Source organism: Mus pahari, chromosome 1 (assembly GCF_900095145.1).
Source record: "Mus pahari chromosome 1, PAHARI_EIJ_v1.1, whole genome shotgun sequence".
In the NCBI taxonomy this organism is placed as follows: domain Eukaryota; kingdom Metazoa; phylum Chordata; class Mammalia; order Rodentia; family Muridae; genus Mus; species Mus pahari.
The window spans coordinates 75,175,158-75,201,199 of record NC_034590.1 but is presented as its reverse complement, the minus strand read 5'-3'; the positions used below and the strand labels follow the sequence as shown (position 1 = coordinate 75,201,199).

The following is a 26,042-nucleotide window of genomic DNA, read 5'->3' as shown; positions in this document are numbered from 1 at the left end:
CCTTGCAGCTCATTGAGACTTGAAATAGGAAGGTCTGCATATTCATTTCATTTTACTGAACTATCCGTGCCTTCTCCTTGTCATCAAGACCTGAAATTATCTCTTTTGTGTTTTTGCATCTGTTGAAGCTTACCTCTAAGGTTTTGGGTTGACATCCTGAGTTTTTCACTTCCAGCTTTATTTCAGTTTGGGTTTTCTTTAGTGATCCTATTTTTTCTACTTTCATGTCTTGAATTTTTCATTATTTTAGTCAATTGTTTGAGTTGTTATTATCTTTATTAAAGCATTTATTCATATCCTTGACACCATTTTTGTATTGCTATTTTGAAGTCCTTGTCATTATGCTTCAGTGAAATTGCTTTTCTCGGTACCTATTACAATAGAGTTTCTGGCTTTTGGAGAGAATCATATTATCTTGATTGTTCGTATTCTTATTTTTGCACTGGGATCCAGACATCTGGTGTTATGATATTTGAAGTATTTCTTGGGATAGGTAACTGAATTTGTCTTTATTGAGTAGCTGTCCTGTTCTTTGGTTCTCGAAGTCCACTTTGGGTCTAAGTCAAGTGTGGGAGTGGTGGTGTCCCTAAGTCCCAGCAAAGTGTGGTGGCTGTGGAGTCCCTGGGAGATAGCACTTTTGGTACTCAGCTAATGTGGCAGGCGTGGATCCCCTAGTGCAGGGCTGATCTGTGAACTGGTAGGGAATCACAAACAAATGGAGATGAGCTAGAAAGAACATCTGAGAGGGGCAGTGAGAAAGAACTAAGAGAACTCTGGAGATCTGAACAAAGAGGTATTGTCTCAAGGCAATTGCTATAGGTTGGGTATAGGGCATCAGACAGGCCGACTGCAGCAGGATTAAAGTCAAGTATGGAGAGAGCTGAAGAGAGAACTGGGAGGAGCATAAAGGTCACCTACATAGTGTGTCCACTGTGGGTCCCTGGCAGAAAGTGGTTGTGTGGGTCTGCAGGTATCACAATGTGCTAGAAGTAAAGGCTGATGTATGTACTGATGAAGTGGAAGGAACAACTCTCTGTGATTTACTGAATGCCGTTTTTTTTTTTTCTATTAGAATTCTTGAAATACAGTAATGGTTTCTGTGGTAGTTTAGCAGTTTTTATTTATAAGTCACCAATGCAAATCCTGCAGCTTATTCTTCTCCATGAGTCCTGGTATCTTCTTTCGGGTATTGAGGCTTAGTATTAGAAGAAGCAGAGACATCTAAAACAGCGTTCCACTAAGAACAATTTTCCTATGGAAATTTTAGTAGCTACTTGCTTCATCATTTCATTGTATCAGGGGTCTGGAAAGGATCGAAAAGTTGTATGGCTACCATTTCATTCTAGATTACAATCTTTTAGCTAGATAACTAGCAATATATAATCATTCTTGAAGGCCTTAATTAACTAGCATTCCTTTCAAAAGTTGAAACTTTATTCCCTGTAATAAGGGAAGCTGCAATATCTTTCACTATTATTTGCTAGGTAAACCCACAAGGAGTCTGGCCTTTGAGTAGGATGAAAACGTCCACATAAATTAAAATATATCAGTCAAGAGAAAGTTAGTCTTAGAGGATTCTATAAACTGAGTCAGAATGTAATTCTAATGATGCCAACAGCATTTGATGCTAAATGTGTTAGCACCGTTTTAAATCTTTTTGTTGGATAGTCTTACCAACACTGTGAACAACAAAGTCCAATAATAACTGCAAACAGAAAATTATGAGGCATGAGTGACTGAGCAACTTGCCAGTGTCTTGTGTTTGTGATGTTAAAAACAGAATAGGACATGAAGATGAAGAGAATGATTACAAGAAGTTTAATTACTTCTACTTTCAGACATTTCAAAGAGGTCAACTTCTTAGTGATACTTTTCTCATGTATTTTCCTAACCTTCTGCTTACCTATGATTTATAATCTTTCTCAGGACACTGACACTGCTAAAGAATGTAAAATGCTCTCATCCTGCCAGTCAATATGTCTGAAGCCAACAGCTCCAGCCTGACCCCAGAATTCTTTATACTTAATGGTATCCCTGGGCTGGAAGATGCACATGTCTGGATCTCTCTGCCATTCTGCTTCATGTACATGATTGCTGTGGTGGGGAACTGTGGGCTTATCTACCTCATTGGCCATGAGGAGGCTCTGCACCGACCCATGTACTACTTTCTAACCCTGCTCTCCTTCACTGATATAACCTTATGTACCACTACTGTACCCAATATGCTGTGTATATTCTGGTTCAACCTTAAGAAGATTGGATTTAAAGCCTGCCTGGCCCAGATGTTCTTTGTGCATACCTTCACAGCAACAGAGTCTGGCATGCTAATGCTCATGGCCCTGGATCGCTACGTGGCCATCTGCTACCCTTTGCGCTATGGGACCATCCTGACCAACCCTGTGATTGCCAAAGCTAGTCTTGCTACTTTCTTGAGGAGTGTGGCATTCATCCTTCCTTTTACTTTCCTCACTAAGCGCCTGCCCTATTGCCGAGGAAACCTCATCCCCCATGCCTACTGTGACCACATGTCTGTGGCCAAGATATCCTGTGGCAATGTGAAAATCAATGCAGTCTATGGTCTGCTGGTTGCTCTTGTGGTTTGTGCATTTGACATATTCTGTATCACTGTATCATACACAATGATATTGAGAGCAGTGATGAACCTGTCCTCTGCTGATGCTCGTCACAAGGCCTTCAGCACCTGCACATCTCACATCTGTGCTATTGTGATCACTTATGTACCTGCCTTTTTTAATTTCTTTACTCATCGTTTTGGAGGACATACTATTCCCCACCACATCCACATCATTGTGGCAAATCTCTACCTGTTATTGCCTGCTACCATGAACCCAATTGTTTATGGAGTCAAAACCAAGCAGATTCGGGAGAGTGTAATCAAATTTTTTAGTGGAGAAAAGAATGACATTGCTGATATAAAAGGATTAAAAAACAAGTGAATTTCTTAAACTATGAAGATTAGAGAATAGTTTCATAAAATATTAAGGTGAATGGTGTCAGTTCATCTAGTTGTATCCATTTTAATAGACTGAAATACACAGAAAACAGTGTAGAGGATATTCTTAACAAATATGAAACGCTGATTTTAAGTGAATCTTATTTGTAAATTTTCTGTAATATTTGCAATTTTAGGATATGACATTTTTCTTGAGAAAAAAATCACAAAAAGCATGGTTTAACAGATAATGTATTTATGTATTCCAGAGCTCATTCTTCATAGTATTTATAGCCCCATGGTTGCATTGTGTCTGAAGAGGAGGATATCATATTATGATACAGTCACACGTCCTGTCCACTATTGGCAAGTTATTATTGCTATGATAACAATTGGGCCAAGTGTCATAAATATTTTCCAACTTATACTTTTGATATACTGGAAATATCCTACTTGAGTTTCTAATTTATTAAATGTAGCCTATATTTCACATAAAAATGTCTATGAGTTCTTTTTCCTGTGTTATCACTTTAGAACCTGTATTTCAAAATAGGCCAGCAGAAAGAATGTAAACAGGCAACCTCAGGAAATAGGAAGTTAGGGGGACCTCCCAGAATGTACCAGAGACCTGGGAGGTAAGAGACTCCCAAGACTCACAGGTGGGACCTTTAAGGAAATACCCAACAGTAGGGAGAGGGAACTTATAGAGCCCACCTCCAGCAGGAAGATAGGACATCAAGTGAGGGATGGGGTTGCCATTCCATGGTCACACCTCTGACCCATAATTGTTTCTGTCTGATAGAATTACAGGAATGGAAATGGAGAGGAGCCTGAGGAAAAGAAGGTCCAGTGACAGTCCCAAAGAGGGATCCAGCTCAAGGGGAGGTCCCAAGGTCTCACACTATTATTGAGGCTATGGAATGCTCACAAAAAGGGATCTATCATGACTGCCCTCCGAAAGACCCAACAAGCAGCTGAAAGAGTCAGATGCAGTTATTTGCACCCAACCAATGGACTGAAGCAACTGACCCCTGTTGTTGAATTAAGGAAGGATGAAAGATGCTGAGAAGAAGGGCAATTCTGTAGGAGGACCAGCAGTCTTAATTAATCCAGACCCCTGAAATCTTTCAAACACTAGACCACCAAACAGATAGCATACACTAGCTGATATGAGGCCCCTAACACACGTACAATGGAGGAGTTCCAGGTCTGTGTTCATTTAGAGATCCTAACCCCCAAGAGACTGGAGGCCCCAGGGAGTTCAGAGGTCAGGTGGGGTGGGAGTGGGGGCATCTATGTGTCGACAGGGTGGGGTGGGGAGGAGGTGTGGGATGTGGAGCAGTTGGGGGGTGGATGGGGAGGGGCAGAGAATGGAATATGGAGTGTAAAAAATTAATTACAAATAAAATTAAATTAAAAAATAAAATAAAATAGGTCTAAAACATATTTTTGTTATGTTATAGACTAAGCAGGCAAAAAAGTTATGCGTAAATTTGTAAGTTTATTTATTTGTTCATAATTCTTTTTGAGAAACCAAATCTGTAGCATTGGATCTCAGAGTAAATGTTGGCCGTGGAAACTTAGGTCTCCGAGTATCATTGTAAATGTTGGCCATGGAAACACAAGAAAAAGCATGTATTAAACAAAACAAAACAAAGATGTGGGTTTTTAATGCATACAATATGGAGGAACCAAGCATTAGTAAGAACAAGAGAAGTGTTCTTACAATTTTGGATCCAGTATGTCCCAAAGTTTAAAATCCTCTTCTGCTCTTTCTAGAATCTGTACTTCAACCAGTTACTTACTTTCTCCTAAATCACTGACCATGTTCTTCTGCTGTGCAAATAATTCTTATTACAAAGAGAAATTGGCCAACTATGCATTCTGATGCCCTCCACAGCACATAGCATGGCTTCCCATAAACTCCAGCAAATCCAGAAAATTGTGCTATTGTTATGAGCAGATAATTTCAATGCAGATTCTTTCTGCATGAAACAATCTGAGGAGATAATATTCCATGTATGAATTAATACATTCCATTTCAAAGAATAGATGATTAGTTTTCTATGGAGAATCTTTCATTCACTGGCCTCAAGTATGTTATTAACATTGGCTACAAAGTTTTTGTGTGTGTTGTCTGTGTGACTGATTCAGTGTTAGACACAAAAGGAAAATAAGGGTTTTCACAAAGTAATTCCTAATTTAGTAGAGGATAGAAAAGGCAAAAGAATGACCACCTTAACATCAAAACTTGCTAGTTGTTACACAGTATTGCAATAGTAGAGACTATCATTTGCTAATTTCAGAGGTGAATAAAGACTTTAGTGTGAAAAAAACATGTGAGGCAAAACATGAATGTATGAAGATGTTTAAGAAGCAGTAGGTAGGAATTAACTGGAAAAGGAATCATTATACAAACAAAGACAAAGGTTAAGTAATAAGCATCAGAATTTCACATCCACTTGTAGAATGGCGGAACAGCAGAAGGTATGGACAGATTTGTAATTAGGTGCTAAATAAGAAAGGGCCTTGAGTGTTGTCTTAATTAAGAATTTATTGCCGTGACAATAGACCATGGCCACAGGGAGTCTTATAAAGGAAAACAGTTATTAGGGTTGGTTTACAGTTTAGAGAATTAGTCCATTGTCATCCTAGCACGAAGCATGGTGGCATGAAGGCAAACATGGTCCTAGACAGCATCTGAGACGTCTACATCCTGATAGGCAGGCAGCAAGAAGAGAATAACACTGGCCTTGACTTGAGATTCTGAAAGCAAAAAGTCCACCAACCCCCGCCCCCAGGGACAATCTTCCTTCACAAGATTACAGTTTCTATAATAAGGCCACACCTCCAATAATGCCACTCCGTATTGGTCAATGGGACTATTTTCATTCAAGACACCACAGGTGTGGGTCATGGCCAGATGTCAACAGATATGGAGTGCTTATCCTCTTTGATAACTGGCATCTCACAGTAGTTGATCCTCAGACAGCTGCTGCTCATTGATAACTCTTAAGCACTTGCTCCCTCTCCTAGTTCCTCTTCAGCTTTCTTTTCTCTCCTCTTCTCATTTGTTCAGTATCCTAACTCAGGTTTTTTAAAGTCAAGGTACTCATGTGTGAAAATGGGGATTTCTTATGTCTTCTGTACTTGTTTTTTTTTGACCAAAAAAAAAAAAAAAAAAGACTTAATAACTACATCAATTACAATAGCCACTAATCATAATTATGCTCGTTTGTTCTGAAAGTAACTATGAAGATGGTACATTAAATAATACATATTTAGCTAGGCAACCTGGAACCCTAAAATAATAATAAGTTAATGAATATCACACTGCTGCCAATGAGCAGAACTGAGATTTACTTTGTAATTTTTAAGGATTGTTTCTAACTTAGGGGCTATCAGAGACTGAACCACTAGCCAATGAGTGAGCATGGGCTGGACCTAGGCCCATCACACATATGTAGCAGATGTGCAGCTTGGTCTTCATGTAGGTCCCCCAACAACTAGAGTGGGAATCAGTTGCCTGCCTGTGGATCCCATCCCCCTAACTGGGCTGACTTGTCTGGCCTCAGTGGGAGAGGATGCACCTAGTCCTGCAGGAACTTGATATACTATGGGAAGGGAAATGTACTGGGGGCCTCCCACTCATCAGAGGAGACAGAAAAGGGGGAGGGAGGAGTGGTCTGTGTTAGGGAGTACTGGGAGGGAAAGGGGAGCTGATATTGGGTGCTATCTGCAACTTCAGTTGCCTCTTCTGACCTCTTTGGGAATTGCATGCATGTGGTGCTGGCAAATCAATAAAAATAAATGAATTTTAAAAACAAAAACTAACAAACAAAAAGAGATACTACAAGGTATATTATGAAGATATTAAAGACACTACAAAGGTATTAAAACCATCATTAAACTGATCAACAGGAGTTTTTCTGATCTTTTCATTGCTACATGCTTTTTTTCTTTATTACTTTTATTTTTGTACAGTCCTGTTGTTGTCCACCATCCCACAGTTTCTAATCTCATTCCTCCTCCCCCTGTCTCCAAGATGATGTCCCCCACACCACCCCCAAGCCAGGCTTCCCTACTCCCTGGGTCCTCAAGTCTGTAGAGGGTTAGGGACATCTCCCATTGAGGCCAGATCAGGCTGTTCTCTGTTGTATATGTGGCAGAAGCCTTGGATCATCTCATGTATGCTGCCTTGTTGGTAGTCAGTGTCTGAGAGATCTTAGGGTCATGACCAGTTGAGAATGCTGTTCTTGCTATAGAGTCGCCCTCCTTTTCAGCTTCTTCTAGCCTTTCCCTCCATCAGTCTCAGGGGTCACCAAGTTCAGTCCAACAGTTGGTTGTAACTGTCTGTATCTGTCTTGGTCAGCTGCTTGATGGGCCTTTCAGAGAACAGCCATGCTAGGCTCCTGTCTGTAAGTACACCATAGCATCAGTAATAGTGTCAGACCTTAGAGCCTCCCCTTGATATGGATCCCAAGTTTGGCCAGTAACTGGACCGCCTTTCCCTCAGTCTCCTCTCCATTTTTGTCCCTGCAGGTCTTTTAGACAGGAACAATTCTGGGTCAGAGTTATTGACTATGGGATGGAAATCCTATCCTTCCATTTGATGTCTTTCTACTGGAGGTATTCTCTACCAGTTCCCTCTCCCCACTGATTGGCATTTCATCTAAGCTCTCTTCCTTTATGTCCTGAGAATCTCTCACCTTCCAGCTCTCTAGTACTTTCTAGAGGGTCCCCCTACCTCTTATCCTCCAAGGTTGCATATTTCTGTTCATTCTGATTCATGAGAAGGTGGAATCTCAGGGTCATTTTGATTTGCATTTCCCTGATGACTAAGGACTTTGAACATTTCTTTAAGTGCTCCTCAGTCACCCAAGATTCCTCTGTTGTGAATTCTCTGTTTAGCTCTGTACCAAATTTTTTGATTGAGTTGTTTGGTTTTTTGGAAGTTAGCTTCTTGAGTTCTTTACATATTTTGGATATTAGCCCTCTATCAGATGTGGGGTTAATGATTTTTTTTCCCCAATCTGTAGGTTGCTAATTTGTCCTATTGATTCTGCCTTTTGCCTTACAGAAGCTTTTCAGTCCCATTTATCAATTCTCAAACAAATGAATCTTTTAAAAAGAGAAAATATATATCAATTGATTTGATTTGTGTCTTGAAAAACGTATTTGAAGTTTTGAAAAAGTTATTTGAGAAAGTTCAATAAGCTCAGGATATGGATGCCAAGGTATTTTGGCAATGCCCCTTTTTTCAACCCTAGCCAACACATTGAAAATGTTCTCATAAATATTTTAGTCTTAGTTGGGATTTTACTGCTACGAAGAGACACCAAGAACAAGGCAACTCTTTGTTTGTTTGTTTGTTTTTTTAGTATAGAATAGTTTATTCAGGGCATGGGGATGGGAGTTAAGAGAGTAGTAGAGGTAGAGAAAAAGGCAGAGAGAAGGAGAGAGTAGAGAAGTAGAGGCCAGCATAACCACATGGAAAGAGGGGGGGGTAATAAATGGGGAAAGAAGGGGAGCAAGGAGGCAAGAGGCAAGAGGCCAGAGAAGCGGGAGTAAGAGAGTAAGAAAGTGAGAGAGTGAGAGCAACCAGGGAAATTCTTATAAATACATTTATTTGGGGCTGACTTACAGATTCAGAGATTCAGTCAATTATCAGGATGGGAGCAAGGAAGTATTCAGGCATGGATGGTACAGAAGGAGCTGAGAGTTCTACATCTTCATCTGAAGGGTACTAGGAAAAGACTGACTCCTAGGTGGAGAGACTCAAATCACACACCCACAGTGACAGACTTTCTCCAACAAGGCCCCACCTACTCCAACAAGACCACACCTCCTCATAGTGCCACTCCCTGGGCCAAGCATATTCAAACCACCACAGTGGTCTATGGAGAGATATTTATATATGAAATAACCTTATATACCACCACCTCATGTACAGATTTGGCCCATTTCCTATAACCTGACTATGTTCCATCAAACAAATGTTTAAGAGCTAAAAATCTTCACTTGATTCACAGCAAAGCAACAAACAAGAATGAATAGTTGTCTATGCCATAAAGGCAGGATTAAAAGGACTTAGTGTGTTTTAAAAATATAAGGCACAAAGTTGATAGGTAGGTATTTGAGGGGAGAATAATCATGTTATTATATACAAATGCTCAAAAATAAATGAATAATAAAAGGGGAAACAAATAGACACAGTGTAGAAATTAATAGATTGTGAAGAGGCAAGCCTCAAAATATACATCTACATCACAACTCCTTCTTTTATGGAGGAAGGAGCAGAAATTGTAAAATCCAGAGTACCAGGAAGACTGTTTTGAAAGAGCCTTTTCTTAAAATGGCTATATAAACAAGACCACAACAATGACAATATTAATTGACATTTTAACATGGAAGGGGAAATTTTTCAGAGTGAAACCCCTAGACAAAGAACTACAGTCAAATATTGACTGCTGGGAGTAGGAGAATTAGCTTCTCCCAGGAATGAGACACATTATTGGCTGTTTAGTGAAAAGTGATCAATTTTGAATGAAATACACACCACCAACAAAAACGTACTCAGCTGGTTCTATCTATCTATCTATCTATCTATCTATCTATCTATCTATCTATCTATCTATCTACCTATCTACTTATGCATATAGGGGTATGTGTGGAACAATAATAAAAAAGAAAGAGGCTGTCAAACTGAGAGTTTGGGAACTTGGGAAGGGTTTGAGGGAAGGTAGGAGGGATTGGATGGAGGAAAGAGAAAGCTAAATTATGCAATTCTATTTCAATTAAAACATTTTAAAATAAATTAAAAAAAAAGGAACTATAATGGCAGTAGGCACCAAGGCATGATCTTTTATAATCTCAAGGTAAGAACCTGGAGAAAGATGGACAATAGCTATCAGAATATGTAGATGATGGCTCAAATTATTAGATTCCAATAGAAATGGAAAAGTTTATAAAACAGAACAAAGGAGGGACTGGCACAGATTGGGTGCTCTTGCCTTCTACTGAAAGTAAACACAAGAGCCAAAAACTGAACTCAAGACAGAGCCTAGGAAAGTCTACACTGTACTTCTTATCATAGAAAATATTACAAGTAGAAAAAGTGGTGGTTGAGAAGGAGACAAAAGAAGGAAAGGGCAGCACTGGCAGGGGGAGGGAGACAGTAAGAAACCCCCTACTCACGTCTGCTGAAGGGACAACAACAGTGCCTTTTAAAATACTGTTTAAATGCTTTAGGGTCAGATCCTTCTTGACTCAACTGAGTCCTTTGTTCTAAGTGTACAGTGTCTATAACAATAGGGGCTCACCCACAATCCCTGAGTGACAAGAACAGGATGCATTAATAATATAAAATGTTCTGGAGTATCCAGAACAGCTATCTGTAAGAAGTTTTCTCGTGTATGAAGTTTTATTTGTTTTGTTTGTTTGTTTGTTTGTTGTTTGTGAATAGCTGAAAAAAAACTTCAAACCAAAACTATTAGACAAAAATAAAGGCATTTACATTATACTTATTAAAGGAACAATTCATCAAGAAGCTACTGCAATTTTAAAAATATTCATGGGTGTACCAATGTCATAAAACTACTATTAAAGACAAAGATCTCTCCTAGCACAAAAGTAAGGGACATCTTCAATCCTGAACTCTCACCAATATATAGATTGTAACAAAAATGTAACTACTATCTCTGAATTACATTCCATTGTATGCATATGCTAGTTAGTCATAGTCAACCCATTACACAAACATTCCTACATAAACATAAACATTCCTACAAATCCAGATCATAGAGATAACATATGCAGAATTAACAAAATTTCTCAGGTAGCTGTGGCATTTTACACTTTCTTAGTTGGCTTGTTAGGCTTATAACTGCAGGAATTGTTACTAATATACTTCCAGTAAAAAATTGAAAGATGACTCTGCAATGTGTGTAGTGGGTTGGCCTGATGCTGCTTGTATTCTAATGCTAATAGTGGTTCCATGAGAACTGGTTGCCGCAGAGTCAAGAGAGTCTACACTGAGACACAAATGACACTGTGTGACCTTGCTCCCAAGTTATTTCTGATTGGTAAATAAAGATGCTGACAGTCAATACCTGGGCAGAAGAGACATAGGCAGGTGTTGCGCCCGTTGCTCCCGCCTGCAGGATAAAAGGACTACGACACGCAGAGATTCTTCCACAACTTCTTTATTCTCTTGTTGCTTGCTGAAGCAAAAGGACCCCGAGCCCGAAAACCCTCTGGTTTATTTAGCCCTAAGGGGAACGTGTCTGCCTGTGATTGGTGCTTACTTCCGAAACCTCGTTAGCATCTCTGTGCCGGCTCATTGCCGAGCATGGCGCATGCGCCTAGCAAGCTGTTTTTTCTCTCCCTTCCCCCTTTTGGGTCAGGCGCCATCTTGTAATGGCGGAATGCGGCGGCTTGCCACAGGCAGGGTTTAGGGTTCCCTTGCTTGTGAGACTGGGGAGAAGAAGGTGAGGATGAGGAGAAGCTGTCATGGGTGAGGTGAGTCATGAAAAAGTGGTCCTGAGGGCTGGCCAATTGGCATTAAGACCAGTCCAAATATAATATAGTGTGTAATAACTCATGGTTATCAAAAAAAGTAAATTCTAATAGCATAGAGGGTAGATATCTGCTGAGCTCTTGTGCTGTTTAAGGCTTATTGTAAATAATAAATGTTGTGTGTCTTTAGCCCAGGATCAAAGTGGGGTAGAAATCCCAGATTGGGATTAAAAATTTCTACAAGTGTTCTTTAGGAAATCCTGACCTTCACAAGATTAAGCCAGACAAAATATCTGGCCTGGACTGGGAAGTGGGGGTACAGAGAAGTGAAGTGGAAACTTAAGGGTTCTTTGGAAAGTCAGTTGTGTTGGATGGTGTTTTGCTGGAGCAAACACAGGAAGGGACATTTTATCGAAGCAGACACAGGTGAAAGGTTAAGGCAGACTCGTGAAGGGATGCTTTTGCTGAAGCAGACAGAGGTGAGAGGATGCTCAGCTAAAGTAAGCACATGAAAGGACATGGGATGAAGGATTCTTCTCTAACAACAAAAATGTATTGGCCTGCTTTACACTGTGCAGTTGAGCTCCATTTGTCAGGACGCCTTAGAGAGAAATACTTGTCACTTCCTTGGCAGACTGATATCAGCTGAGACAGACTCATGGAGTTTTGCTAAGACTCATGTGCTGAGGCAAGACACATGGTTAGGCAAGACCCGTTGAGGACATGTGATGTTTGGAGGGAGTATAAAAAGGACTCAAAGGAGTGACAGGAGCTTGCTTGGCTTACTTGCTTAGCTAAACATTTATTAGTTTAGAGCCTTCATTGATCTTTGCTTCACTGAGGAAGGCACAGATGAAAACTTTTCCTAGCATTCCTGTGGGCCATGGTTCTTCCTGCGGGGGCTGAGGCTTCGCTGTTAGGTAATGCCACCACCACTCATTCCTGTTTGCTTTCCTGACTCTACCTAACTGGACCGCTGGTACATCCAAGAAGTCTTTGCAAGTGGATTGAGCTGCAGCTCCTGACCTGTGAACTGAACTGGTGATTTCCTGACAACACTGATGGAAGTTGCTCCAAAGAACCATTTCTAAACAGGTCCACTTCCCCTGTATCCTTTCTTTCCCATTACCTCTGATGGGTAGCCAGCTGGAAGGGATGTTAAAGCTTTGAAGAACAATCATTAAAACTATGCTTTGAAAAAATCAAAGTTGTAGAGGAGCTATTGACAACGGATGACAGGTGTGAGGAGAAGAGCTGGGTGGTTTTTGCTTGTCTGTGTTTTTATAGGGATGCAGCCCATGACAGGATATCCATGCTCTAGAACATTGGTACCACTAAGGAAACTAAGTGGGTTTTTCAAAAGAGTCCATGAAACTGGTATGGAAGACATAGGGAAGAATTCTATGGGAGAAAATGAGTAGTGATTTGCTCAAAATACATAATGTGCATGTATGAAATTCTCAAACCAAAAGATGAGTTAAAAAGAATTCTGCATACATTCACCATGACACAAAACATTTTAATTTGTTTGGGAAATGTTAGTATCAATTTTTAAATGAAATAGTAGGAAACTGAAACATGTAGGTGTATGGGACACAAATATAAACAAAACAAATACTTCTGAGTGTTTATTCATATAGATGTAAGCGCATGTGTTCATTATCTTATTCATAATGTTTATTGAGTCTTTGTGAGTTTCACATCATGTACCCCAACTTCACTCATTTCCCAGTCCTTACATATGCATCCTCCACCCTTGTAATCTCTCACCAAAATAAATCAAAAAATGAAAATTAAATTAAAAAGCAAAACAAAAATTGCACTGTGGAAGCTGCAGTGTGTTTCGGTGTATCACACAGTATACCTGTCTTTCAAAGAGCTTTCCTAGAAAATGATCACTGCAATAGGTGACTGTTGTGCTAAGAAGCCTCTGGCTTCTGCTACACCATCAATACTGGATCCTCAACAAGACTCATCTCAGATATCTTGCTATTGCCCTGAATCAGGAAGATCCAGAAGCTTAGGTTTTTCATGCGCATACCCTTCACCAGTTCTAGCACCTTGTAGGTACAGGTGGGGTAGTTTTGTTGGGGTGGACCAGCTCAAAGCAATGGATCTGGTCCAGGCTGGTAGCTGAGTTGGTTAGCTTACCAGCTCTCTCCTTTTCCCAAAGCAACTGGGTAAACTGTTCCGTGTTGAAGCTACCAGGGCCAGTTTTCTGATGCTGCCCAAGTGAGGCATTGGGGTAGGCTCTCCAGAATTCATTAGACAGCAAGGTGAGGGCCAGCTCTCTCAAGCCCACATCACCACTGGTGCCACCTTCAATGGCTGGAGAGGGGTTGGCTGGGCCAGGTTCACCTTGGTACACAAATCAACATGGCCTCAGTTGGGAACCCAGACCATGTTCTTTCTCCTGGCATTTGGTGGTAGCAGGAGCCACATACATCAACACAGACACTTGCTGCTGAAGTGCCACAAATTCAGATATAGCCCTTCAGCTGCAGCAAGGGCCCAGACACCACCATAGCCTCAAGTGGCAGTGCAGGCCTTTCACATCAGGCTATTTGCAGGGTAAGGATATAGGCAGTGGCCTATATGTCTCTAGTTCTGCTTCTCTTAATAGCGCACAAGCTGAACAGCTCCTTTCTCTCCTCTCTCTCCACCACGTGTTTGTTCATTAGAGCTGCAAATACAGCTAGCCTGTACTTCAGAGTGGCAGATGAGGCATGTCTTATTAATTAATCAATAAATATAAAACATAAACTAGAAATTTTTTATATCAACTAATATATATGATTATACCATTATCATATCTTCCTTTTTCAAAACTATCAAATATGTGTGAATATACATGTATAAATATTAAAATATACACTCATACACATATACACTTATACAGTAGGTATTGCAATGTCATGAGGTTAGATTATTAACAAGGTAAATAAAATGAAAGATAGTTATTTCCATCTATCAAAATTCTTTCAGAATCTACACCTGAGACAGAATGTGTAACTTGGGTATAATTTTCTCCTAGTTTCACCTGTGCTTGAGGATTAAATAAATGCCAAAATTATCTCATATGTCCCAAAGGATGACATCTCTCCAACCACAGTCTTCAGAGACACTGAACTACAAAGACCAAATCAAGTGCACACTCTCCAGGCTGGAGAACATTGAAAATGATGCAGGAATGCAGGGTGGGTGTGCAACCCCTCATGCTCAGGCTCTGGGGCATGGACTCTGCTCTGGCCTCTCCTAGCACTAAGGTGAGTTTGAGTGACATCTAATGACTCTTGTTTGCAGAAAATGCTAAAAAAAAAAAAAAAAAAAGTTGAGACAAAGAAGCTCAAGAGATGTAGATCACAGAAGTTCCACTGACCTCTATGATACATTTCCATTAGCCTGGGAGAAAAAGGAAGAAAGGCTTCCACAGATGTAAAACAAAAGTAAAATGACTTGATAACTCATTGGAAACAATGGAGTTCAGGCAGACAAGGGTTGTAATAATAGGGAAATATGCTTTCTTTACCTAACTAATGAATAGTTCAGATTTGCATCCAGCAGAACTAGCCTATGTAAGGGGAGGTAGAAAGCAATACAAAACAAGACTGGAATAGTAAGGATATTGGCAGAACTTCCTGAAGGCAGTTCCTCTGCAAGAAACTTCCTAAGCAAAATCCCACACAACCACAGGCCACACAGCATCTTCACAGATGAGACTACAGCAGTCTCACAGACATTTACTATGTGGAGGGCTCCCTCAGTGAGAGAATAATTCTCCTCACTTCTCATGCCTGTCTTGTCTCTGTCCTAAGTGATAATGCAGGGTAAGGATTCTCGGTCTTGCATTTGAAAATTATATTCTTACATCATCATGATTTATTAAACCTATTACACTCAGCTTCTGAAACTTCCCATCAGCATTAGGATCTGTCACTCATGATTACAGATGCAAATATTGAATGTATGGTAGAAAATTCAAACTTTCATGTGATTTTTGCCTTGCCATCTTAAATGTTGTCACTCTGAACCTGTGTTTTCTGATCTACACAGCGAAGGTATAATATGTGTCTGTGTTATGTAGGTCTCAATAGAGGAACCTTTTTTCAAATATTATTTACCTAATGTATGAGAATTTGCCTAATTGCTTAACTTATATACTTCCCCAAATTAAGATGCTCTCAGTAATGTCCAAGGTAATCAAATTGTCAAGACAATAATAATATATGCTTTTCACGTATATTATTAATATGAGCTAGAGAGTAGAATTTAGCAACCTAGGTTTTTCTTCTTTTGAATATATTTAGTGCCAAGAATAGTGCAAAAAATAAACATTAACCACTGTTTAGCCCAGAAACATGGCATAGAAAATTTGGAATAAAATTCCCTGTAATGGAGAAAGCAAAGAAAGACCAACATTTGATGTATCTGTCTGAGATGGGTCTTGTGGATAGATTTTGTTACTATGCATCGAGAGACAGTACAGATTTCTGCATTTATTGATTAGAGTTAAACTGAAAGCAGAATGCAGACCCAACAATTCAGATCTTTCCAAATATCCTGGCCTTTTGATGATGCAGCTTTGGTACCCTCCTGCTATGTTGGGATAGAGACATTTAGAGTATATTGCAAAAACATGGAAAAATTCTCTTACAGAAATTCTAGAGGACATTACCTTAGGTACCTTTTAGTAACAGCAGGCTTTCAGGAAATATTATAAGATTTCCATGGGTTTTGTTCCAGATTTAATGGTTTAATTGTGTGTGTGTGTGTGTGTGTGTGTGTGTAAAACACAGGAAAAATTTTTAATCTTTTGGAGTCCATAGAAATAGAATGCACAATAATAATGATGATTACTGCTTATATTCTTGAAATATTCATTAGTGATAGCCTCAGTACATTGTATAAAATCATCCTTTTTCATGATCTTCTCAACATTCAGAGCTTGACCCACTTATTATATTACTGTAGAATGAAAACTGAATGATAAACTGTTGAATCAACAAGTCAGTATCATATACAATGTCAGGTGAAAATGGAAATATATTATAAAGTTGTATAGGATCCTGCAAATTTTAAAAAATTCTCATTTTAAGGGGATAATTTATCATCTAAGCTCTCTGCTTACCCTTTATATATATTCTTTCCCAGGATACTGATATTATTACTGAGTATAAAATGCTCTCATCCTGCCAGCCATTATGTCTAGAGCCAACAGCTCCATCCTGACCCCAGAATTCGTTATCCTGAATGGTGTTCCTGGACTGGAAGATGCACATGTTTGGATCTCTCTGCCATTCTGCTTCATGTACATGATTGCTGTGGTGGGGAACTGTGGGCTTATCTACCTAATTGGCCATGAGGAGGCTCTGCATCGGCCCATGTACTACTTCCTGGCCTTACTCTCCTTCACTGATGTCACCTTGTGCACAACCACAGTGCCCAATATGCTGTGCATATTCTGGTTCAATTTCAAGAAGATTGGATTTAACTCCTGCCTTGTCCAGATGTTCTTTGTCCACATGTTGACTGGTATGGAGTCTGGTGTGCTCATGCTCATGGCCCTAGACCGCTATGTAGCCATCTGCTATCCTCTACGCTATGCTACCATCCTCACCAACCCTGTGATTGCTAAGGCTTGTCTTGCGACATTCTTGAGGAGTGTAATGCTCATCTTTCCATTCACTCTCCTCATCAAGCGCTTGCCCTATTGTAGAGGCACTCTTATCCCCCACACTTACTGTGACCACATGTCTGTGGCCAAGGTATCCTGTGGCAATGCCAAGGCCAATGCAATCTATGGCCTCATGGTTGCTCTATTGATTGGTGTGTTTGACATTTGCTGTATCTCTGTGTCTTACACTATGATATTGAGAGCAGTGGTGAGCCTGTCCTCTGCTGATGCTCGTCACAAGGCGTTCAGCACCTGCACATCTCACATCTGTGCTATTGTGATCACTTATGTGCCTGCCCTTTTTACTTTATTCACTCATCGTTTTGGAGGACACACTATTCCCCACCATGTCCACATCATAGTGGCTAACCTCTACCTGCTACTTCCCCCTACCATGAACCCAATTGTTTATGGAGTCAAGACCAAGCAGATTTGGGAAAGTGTAATTAAGTTTTTACTTGGAGACAAAATGGGTTTTACCTAAAACAAATGCATGTTATGACCATTTACACTGCTTATGATATGAAAAATAGTGAAGAAAAATTTCATAGAAGATGATTGAGATAGCATTAAGTCATGTAATTTGTAGAAGTTCTGAATTCTTTGCAATTTAAGGAATGCTCTGCCAAAGTATAAGAAGTAGAATTTAACATGCAATGTACTCATTCTCTATAAATCTTTTTGTGTGTACAGAATTCTACGTAAGTAGAAAAGTAATGAAATAATGCATGGAGGCTAATTGTCAAACTTGTTCTGTGCTTAAGAGCCAAACTTACAGTAATTTGGAACAATTTTGTCCTCTCTGCTAAAGACAAAATCTTAGATCAAGCATGTTGCTGATAACAAAAATATGGGTTCACTGCTGAGGCAAATTTCTAACTTTTTGTTTGCTTTATAAATTCTCTTTTTAAATGTCCAAGAGTCCTGTTCTTTCCTGAGTATTCAACTTTTAAACTCCATGAAACGTGGATTTATCAAATGTACTTGTGTTGTTAAGGAGGTTATATCATCAGGTTTCTATGGTATTTGATATTATTACACTCATTCGCTCATTCTTAAGACACAAAATATAGATGCTTAAATGTATTAGTTATAAACTTGATTTAGTTTGGCAGAGGCAAAGCTGACTGTCCAATAATCCTATGTTTCAGAGTACTGAGAAGAGACACAATGGTGAGGGAAACATAGGATAAGACATATATGCAAAAAAGGATACGAGTAGTTTAAAAAAAGATTGTATCTGGAAGAAGGACATTTTGTACACATGTATGATTTGTTGGTTTTAGATTCAATTAATCTGAAGGTTAAAATGTTTGATATCGCCAGGCAGCAGTGGCACATGCCTTTAATCCTAGCACTTGGGAGGCAGAAGCAGGTGGGTTTCTGAGTTCGAGGCCAGCCTGTTATAAAAAGTGAGTTCCAGGACAGCCAGGGCTACAAAGAGAAACCCTGTCTTGAAAAATCAAAAAAAAAAAAAAAATTGATATCTAAGAACTAAACATTGTGTTAATGAATTTTTGTATATCTATAAATGTCAATTTCTATTCTTTTTTAAAATATGACAATGACTTATATATTTACTATACTAAATGACAACACCACTTAAATTTGTTTTTCAAATCCATTCACAATAATCTCGCAATAAAGTGCTTCCGAGAAAATACTAACCAATAAAATATCTGGAAGCATATGTGCACTATGGTCAAGTTCCTATGATAGCAAATATGTGTGATTTTTCAGACATGTGTGAATGTATATATTCATTAAATAATGGATAGACCCAGAATAAACAAGCTAGATAGAAAACATTTTTGTGTTACATTTTACAATATATATAATAGTGTGTCTCACCTTCACTTTTTCAGAACTTTTATGAAATAGGAGTTCATATGTGTCTGTGTATACTCATGTGAATACATATACATGTGTACATAGGTCATAAGAATGTAGTAATATTAACCTTTGATAAGACAAATGAAATGAAATAATTTTTCTGATCATCAGAGTTATTAGAAACTACACATCGAAGAACACATAACTTTAATATTATTCTTTCTATTTTTATTTAATTTTTTCATACAATATATTTTAGTCATGTTTTTTCTTTCCAGAAACTCATCCCAGGTCATCCAAAACACCCACTTCCCAAATAACAAAAACAAAGATAAAAACTAACAAAACCCAAATAAGACAAAAACAAACAAACAAACAAAAAACCCAAACAACCACTACCACTACAAACACACCAACAAAACAATCAAAAACATGTTGTCTGTTTTATGTTTGCCATCTACTACTGGGTATGGGGCCTGCCCACCCTGCAGTGTGGTTGACATTCCTAGTAACATTCTGGTGGAAAAAATTGATTTTCCCTTTCGCAGTAGGTATCCTTTGCAAATAGCATCCTGGCCAAGCATAGGAATTAGTGTCCACTTCCTTTCCTTGGTGCTAGGATTTGATTTGGTTTGAACCTGTACAGATCTTGTGTGTGCTGTCCCTAAGGACCTTTTGAAAAATGAGGATACTGTTTTTCTTTGGTTTTACCAGTGTTTAAGATCTAGTAAGTGAAAAAAAACCACCATGATTCCCAGAGGAACTATCCTCCTCCCTGGGTGTCCCAAGAGAGCAAAGTGAAAAGAGCCAATCAAAGACACAAAGTCAAGGTTATTCATTCCTTAAAAGGTCAAACCATGCTGGCTGTAGGTACAACCTGATTGTCATAGAATTCCTGATGCTCAGTCATGAATTGCTGATGCTCAGTCATATACACTGGTCTTGGTTTACTCTAAGGTGAGCTGGGATGATTTCCAAAGTTTCTTACTGTTGAAAATTAAAATGAATGTAGTGATTGGGATGTAATTGTTGATGAGGAAAATGATTCATGACTATTATTTTGGGGAGTAAAAAGAACATATGGCCTTTTTAACCAGACATATAAATTCAATCTTGAAGATTTTAGTTAAATAGCATTACTTTCAGAAGTTGAAGCTTCAATTCCATGTTGTAATGGGATGCTTCTAAACATTACAGTATTATTTTCCTGGTAAACCCACAATGACTCTAAAGTTTGAGCAGGATGAAAAATAATCCAGTTAAATTGACATAAATTTGTCAAGACAAGACTGGTCTGAGATTCTGTTCTAAATTAAGATAGAATATAATGATAATGGTATAACAATAGTTTTGATGTTGGTATTTATTCAGTATCCACTATACATAGTCTTAGCACGATATTGTAAATCATCCTGTTGCATAATCCTACAAACACTGAGAACAATTATCATTTTTTTATAGAATAGAGTTTATTTAGGGCATGGGGAGGGGATTTGAGGGGATAGGAGAAAGAGAGAGAGAGAGAGAGAGAGAGAGAGAGAGAGAGAGAGAGAGAGAGAGAGGAGATGCTGGTCATGAACACATGGAGAGAGAGACGAGGAGGGGAATGGGGAAGAGAAGGGACAGAGAGAGAAGAGAGAAGATAAATACAAGAGAGAAGAGAACATAACAAGAGGATCAAATTATCTTAGTGGAAAGAGATAATTATGGGGTGTGAGTTGATTAAGCAACTTACCAGTGTCTTATGTCTATGATGTTACAACAGATTTAGGAATGAAGCTATAGAGAATAATCACAAGGAAGTTTAGTCACCTCCATTTTAGAGATCTCATAGAAGTCAACTTCTTGGTCACTTGTTTGTTTGTTTGTTTTGTTTTTGTTTTTTTTGCATGTACTTCCCTAACCCTTTGTTTACCTTTGGTTTATACTCTTCCCATTGACACTGGCATTATTATTGAGTATAATCCTGCCAGCCATTATGTCTAGAGCCAACAGCTCCATCCTGACCCCAGAATTCTTTATCCTGAGTGGTGTTCCTGGGCTGGAAGATACACATGTCTGGATCTCTCTGCCATTCTGCTTCATGTACATGATTGCTGTGGTGGGGAACTGTGGGCTTATCTACCTCACTGGCCGTGAGGAGGCTCTGCATCGGCCCATGTACTACTTCCTGGCCTTACTCTCCTTCACTAATGTCACCTTGTGTACAACCACTGTGCCCAATATGCTGTGTCTTCTCTGGTTCAACCACAAGAAGATTGGATTTAAAGCTGGCCTGACCCAGATGTTCTTTGTGCATACTTTCACAGCAACAGAATCTGGCATGCTAATGCTCATGGGTCTGTCTAGATCTCGATGTGGCCATCTGTTACCCTTTGAGCTATGGGACCGTTCTGACCAACCCTGTGATTGCCAAAGCTAGTCTTGCTACTTTCTTGAGAAGTGTGGCATTCATCCTCCCTTCACTTTCCACACTAAGCACCTGCCCTATTGCCAAGGAAACCTCATCCTCCATGCCTAATGTGACCAAATGTCTGTGGCAAAGATATCCTGTGGCAATGTCAAAATCAATGGAGTCTATGGTATGTTAGTTGTAGGTGGAGGTGCTGATACTAAGGTCTGGTTCTCTAATTGGTTCTTAATTTTGTCAGTAAAGAAAGCAATTGCTAATTTCTGGGTAAAATGTGCAGGTGGAACTTCCAGGGCAAAGAGGAAAAGGGGAAAGGCAAGGAAAAAGAGGGGTTCTTTGGCCAGGCTTTGGAATGGGCACACAGCAATTATGTAAGATTTTGGGGAAGCTGGAACCAGTGGCCTCCACTACTGGTGGATGGCTAAGGAGGTAGCCAAGGGCTGGCTGATACAAGCCTTTAAGCCTAGGGCAAAAGAAGAGATGGAGATAAAAAATTATTAGGGGCATGAATTTCCAGGCAGGAAGTAATTGAGCCTAGCAATTGAGCTGTTGGGCAAATTCTAAGGAAATAAAGCTGAGTATGTGTTTTTTTATCCACAGATTCAAAGGTCTCGATTGGGGCTGATAATACAACACCTCCTGGGGCAAGGGTCATAGGAATGAGTTGGTGTAATGTTTGACTCCTGGAGCAGGGCAGCTTGGTGGAGCTATGCCAGGAGGGGCCAAAGCATGGGTTGCAGTTTCTGAGCTAAGGCAGTAACGTGTTTTTAAAACTACGGGCAAGAGTTAGTTGGTCTTGTGGTTTGTGCACTTGACATCTTCTAAATCACTGTGTCATACACAATGATATTGAGAGCAGAAATGAACCTGTTCTCTGCTGATATTCATCACAAGGCCTTCAGCATCAGCACATCTCATATCTGTGCTATTGTGATCACTTGTGTACCTGCCCTTTTTACTTTATTCACTCATTGTTTTGGGGACACACTATTCCCTACCACATCCACATCACAGTGACTAAACTCTACCTGCTACTGCCCCTTACCATGAATCCAGTTGTTTATGGAGTCAAGACAAATCAGATTTGGGAAAGTGTAATCAAATTGTTTAGTGGATACAAGAATAGCATTGATGAAACAAAACAAAAAAACAAGCAATTTTCTTAGAGTGTGAAAAGAAATGAATAATTTCAGAAAATAGCAAGTGAATAGTGTCAATTCATCTAGCTCCCTCAGACTCTCTCACAAGACTCCCCAAGCTCCATCTAATATTTGGTGTGGGTCTCCGAATCTGTTTTGGTCAGCTGGTGGGTGGGACCTGCCAGAGGGCAGTTATGCCAGGATACTGTCTGCAACCATAAGAGAATATCATTAATAATGTCAGAGACTGGGTCTTGCCCATGGGATGGGTCTCAACTTGGACAGTCATTGGTTGGCCATTCCTTCTATCTCTGCTCTATCTTTCTCCCTGTACATCTTGTAGTCAGGACAAACTTTAGGTTGTAGGATTTGTAGATAAATTGCTGTTCTTATCTCTTTTCTGAGGGACATATCTTGGGTGTGACAGAGACTTGGAAAAGGGAAGGCCCCAGGATGTCTATCAGGATAATACTAGCTGAAACTCCTAGGAGTGAGGGATATGGTTTCTGAAGTGGCCACTTCCTATAGCCAGGCAGGATTCCCAGTAGAGGGATAAGAACAGCAACTCTCACAAAACCTTAGATAACTAGCAGGGAAATAAAGCACACTCATTATAGGAATAATGGGAAAAAATATGTTTAAGGAAATTATTATCTAACTTCCCATGAGAGCTAGCAAAAATACGTGAGCTATAGGGTGAGAGTTAAATGCCCATGAAAGCAGATACTGAGTAAAGGGCATCACAATTAGGATTGGATAACTATTCAGCAGTGTTAACCCAGAGGTCTGTTAGAAATATTCTATCTACAAAAGGGATAATGGTGGGTGCTGAAGAGTATGCCAAGTGAATTCAATATAGTATTTGTCACAGGTTCATGTTAATTTTAGGGAGAATTGGAACTCTTTTGAGTGCATCTCTTTAAAGAGTTCCTGGTTGTAGGAGCTGTTATAAACAGCAAATTACACAACTCCTTCGGACCCTGGAAGTGGTGGGTCCTTTTACCCCACAACAGCACCCCTTTTGCTACAGAGCCAGCCCAGTCCCTTGTTGCTCTGTTCTACTTTCTGGGCCAGACCCAGTCTGTCTCACTTCACTAAGCTGCTGACCCTTGCAGGGTAAGGACATAGATTATAGGCAGGCTTTGGGTTCAGGGAGCTGGGCTGGGGCAGAGGGTGGGCAACAGAGATGAGCTTGCAACTGGAAAACCCTCAGGTCCCTCTGATGGTGATGCTCAGCTGCTACCCACAGTGGAGGGAGGCAGTCACAAGACCAGCCAAACTGCACCAGCATGGAGAGGAGGCCAGCAATTGATACCAAGAAGTAGGCAAGAAACAAGTACTTCAGCTTTATCGCCAAACTGCCACTGATGTCCTGCTCTCCCAAGCCCCACTGGTTTCCCCAGACCACCTGTTCAAGGTGGACCTGCCGTGCTGCCCTGGGGTGAAGAGATGCCAGGGCCAGACAGGGAAAAGAGGGGAGAGGACAGGCCTGGATGGAGGAGGTTTCCCCGGATGTGGAAATGGGCAGTGCCTTGTCCAGCTATGGTGAGCACCCAGCCCCTCTTCCTGATCCAGCCTGATTGACCCAGCCCTTAACTTGAGGCCCAGGGCTGTTTCCAGAATGCAGGTAACTCTTCTTTTCAGAGGCAAGTGCACTCTGCTCCTTTGTCAATTGTACCTCCAAATATGGTATCCTCTAGCTCGAGTCTCAGCCTGGCTTGATTATGACCAAATGGAATGGTCCTTAATATTTTAGGAATTTTTTTCCTCCTTACTAGAGGGGCTGGGTTTGCCCTGCTGGAAGATTTTTAAAGATTGCCCATTCCTGGTGGGTTTGGTAGGCAATCCTTGTCCCAAAGGAACCCCTTTCTGCATTTAGGGCAAAGCAAAGGGGGGGTCTTTTTCTTTTCCTGCACTTTATTTGGACATTGTCTGGCAAAATGTCCCTGGCCTCCAGAGCTCCAACATCCTTTTATTTTCTTATCTTCCTCTCTTACCTTTAGGTGCATGGTCAAGGCAGCTGGTAGACTTTCTGTATCTCCACAACTATTGCATTTGTCTCAGGTTGAGTTCATTGACTCCTCTATTTCCCCACTATGGACAGGAGAAATAGCCTTATAGGCCTTGGTAGTAGCCCCCTCCCAGATAAGCTCCTTACCTAATGTTTCAGTGGTCACATGATGACTTACCTAACAGTCAACAGTCTCTTGGACTCAATATGTAAAATCTGCAAAATATTCATTGGGATTTTGCTTCAGGCCTCTGAGCAGGACCTTAGCACCTTCAGTAACTTTCCTGACTGCATGTATGGCACGAAGGTGGACCTAATTAAAGTAGGTTAGTGGTCCCTACATTTGAGCACCAGGAGAGCTATAACTATTCTCTCTCTGCAAAGTTTCAGGTGGGATGGCCTTTTGTGTAGCTAAGTTATGCTGTCTGAGCATCTCAGCCCCATCATAAAATTCCAGCTTCCATTGTAGAAATTCACCCCCAATAATATAGATCTCACAGTCTTCCAGTCCTGTGGGGTATTCAGAGTCGTGGCGGTGGATTCAAACATCTCCTCCACAAAAGGAGAGCATAGCCCATTTTCATGAACTGCCTTCCTGTATTTTTCAGCACTTCCTTAGAGTAAGGTTCCAGGTTCTCTGTGGGGGATCACTTCCCACAGGAGGGCATAAGATTGCTAGGAATAATGGTTCAGGTGCTGCTGCTGAGGGATATAGCACAGGAGGGTGTAACACTACTAGAACTACTGGTACAGGTGCTGCTGATGAGGGACTCAGTTTTGCCTCATAAAGAGGAAGCACTGGAGAATGCTCACTCCCCATCCTTCTCTCCCCCAGGGAGTAGAGGTGGGTGGCAGAACTGGCCACGCCTGTTGTTTCAGGCATATTGGTTTCAGATGTATTCTTATTAACTACATGCCAGAGGGACTGTGGTGGTGACTTCCTTCCTCCTCCACTCTCCTTTTCTAAGTCTATCAGATTAGGGCCAAATAGAGCCCTACCTTTATCTACAGGGATGACAATATTTTCTGGCTTGGCTGTCTCCTTATCTATGGAGGCAGCTGCACTCTCTGAGCCTTCTGAGGATGCCTTCTGAGGAGTCACCCCCAGAACTTGTCAGTAGTACAGGCAGGGGCTGTGGATCTAGCATAGAGCAGCAGAGGAAGCTCAAGAAGAACCCGACTACTAGGAAGAAGTGCAAAGGTAGCTCTTCCTCCAGTTCCTTCTTCTGTGCCAGGACTGCTACCCCTTCCCAGGTATGCTCATCACAAAATTTACCTGCTAAAATCCATGGATGTAAGTCCAGAACTTTCTCATGAAAGGTAGTTTCTTTCCAGAACATGTCAGCTACCTGCTCTCCAAGATCCCCTTTAAGACCTTCAATTGATCACACAGTCTCTGAAAGCTAGCATATCCCTTTTTTTTTTGGAGATGTCCACTCACCCACTCTTCATCACACAGGACTTTTGGAGGGTCCAGTTCTGACAGCGGATATGGGAATAGGATA

General features: G+C 40.4%; 2 protein-coding genes and 1 pseudogene across 2 annotated transcripts; all 3 read left to right on the top strand.

The window, feature by feature from the left end:
• Positions 1-1,976: 1,976 nt before the first annotated feature.
• Positions 1,977-2,957, top strand: LOC110332780 (olfactory receptor 52N2-like). Its single transcript, XM_021214134.1, has one exon. It carries the CDS (start codon positions 1,977-1,979, stop codon positions 2,955-2,957), a length of 981 nt encoding a protein of 326 aa, XP_021069793.1.
• Positions 2,958-16,671: 13,714 nt separating this feature from the next.
• On the top strand, positions 16,672-17,628 carry LOC110332763 (olfactory receptor 52N2-like). The gene has a single exon (XM_021214111.1). The coding sequence runs from the start codon at positions 16,672-16,674 to the stop codon at positions 17,626-17,628; it is 957 nt and encodes a 318-aa protein (XP_021069770.1).
• A 3,327-nt stretch (positions 17,629-20,955) lies between these two features.
• On the top strand, positions 20,956-22,553 carry LOC110322153 (annotated as a pseudogene).
• The last annotated feature ends 3,489 nt before the right edge of the window (positions 22,554-26,042 follow it).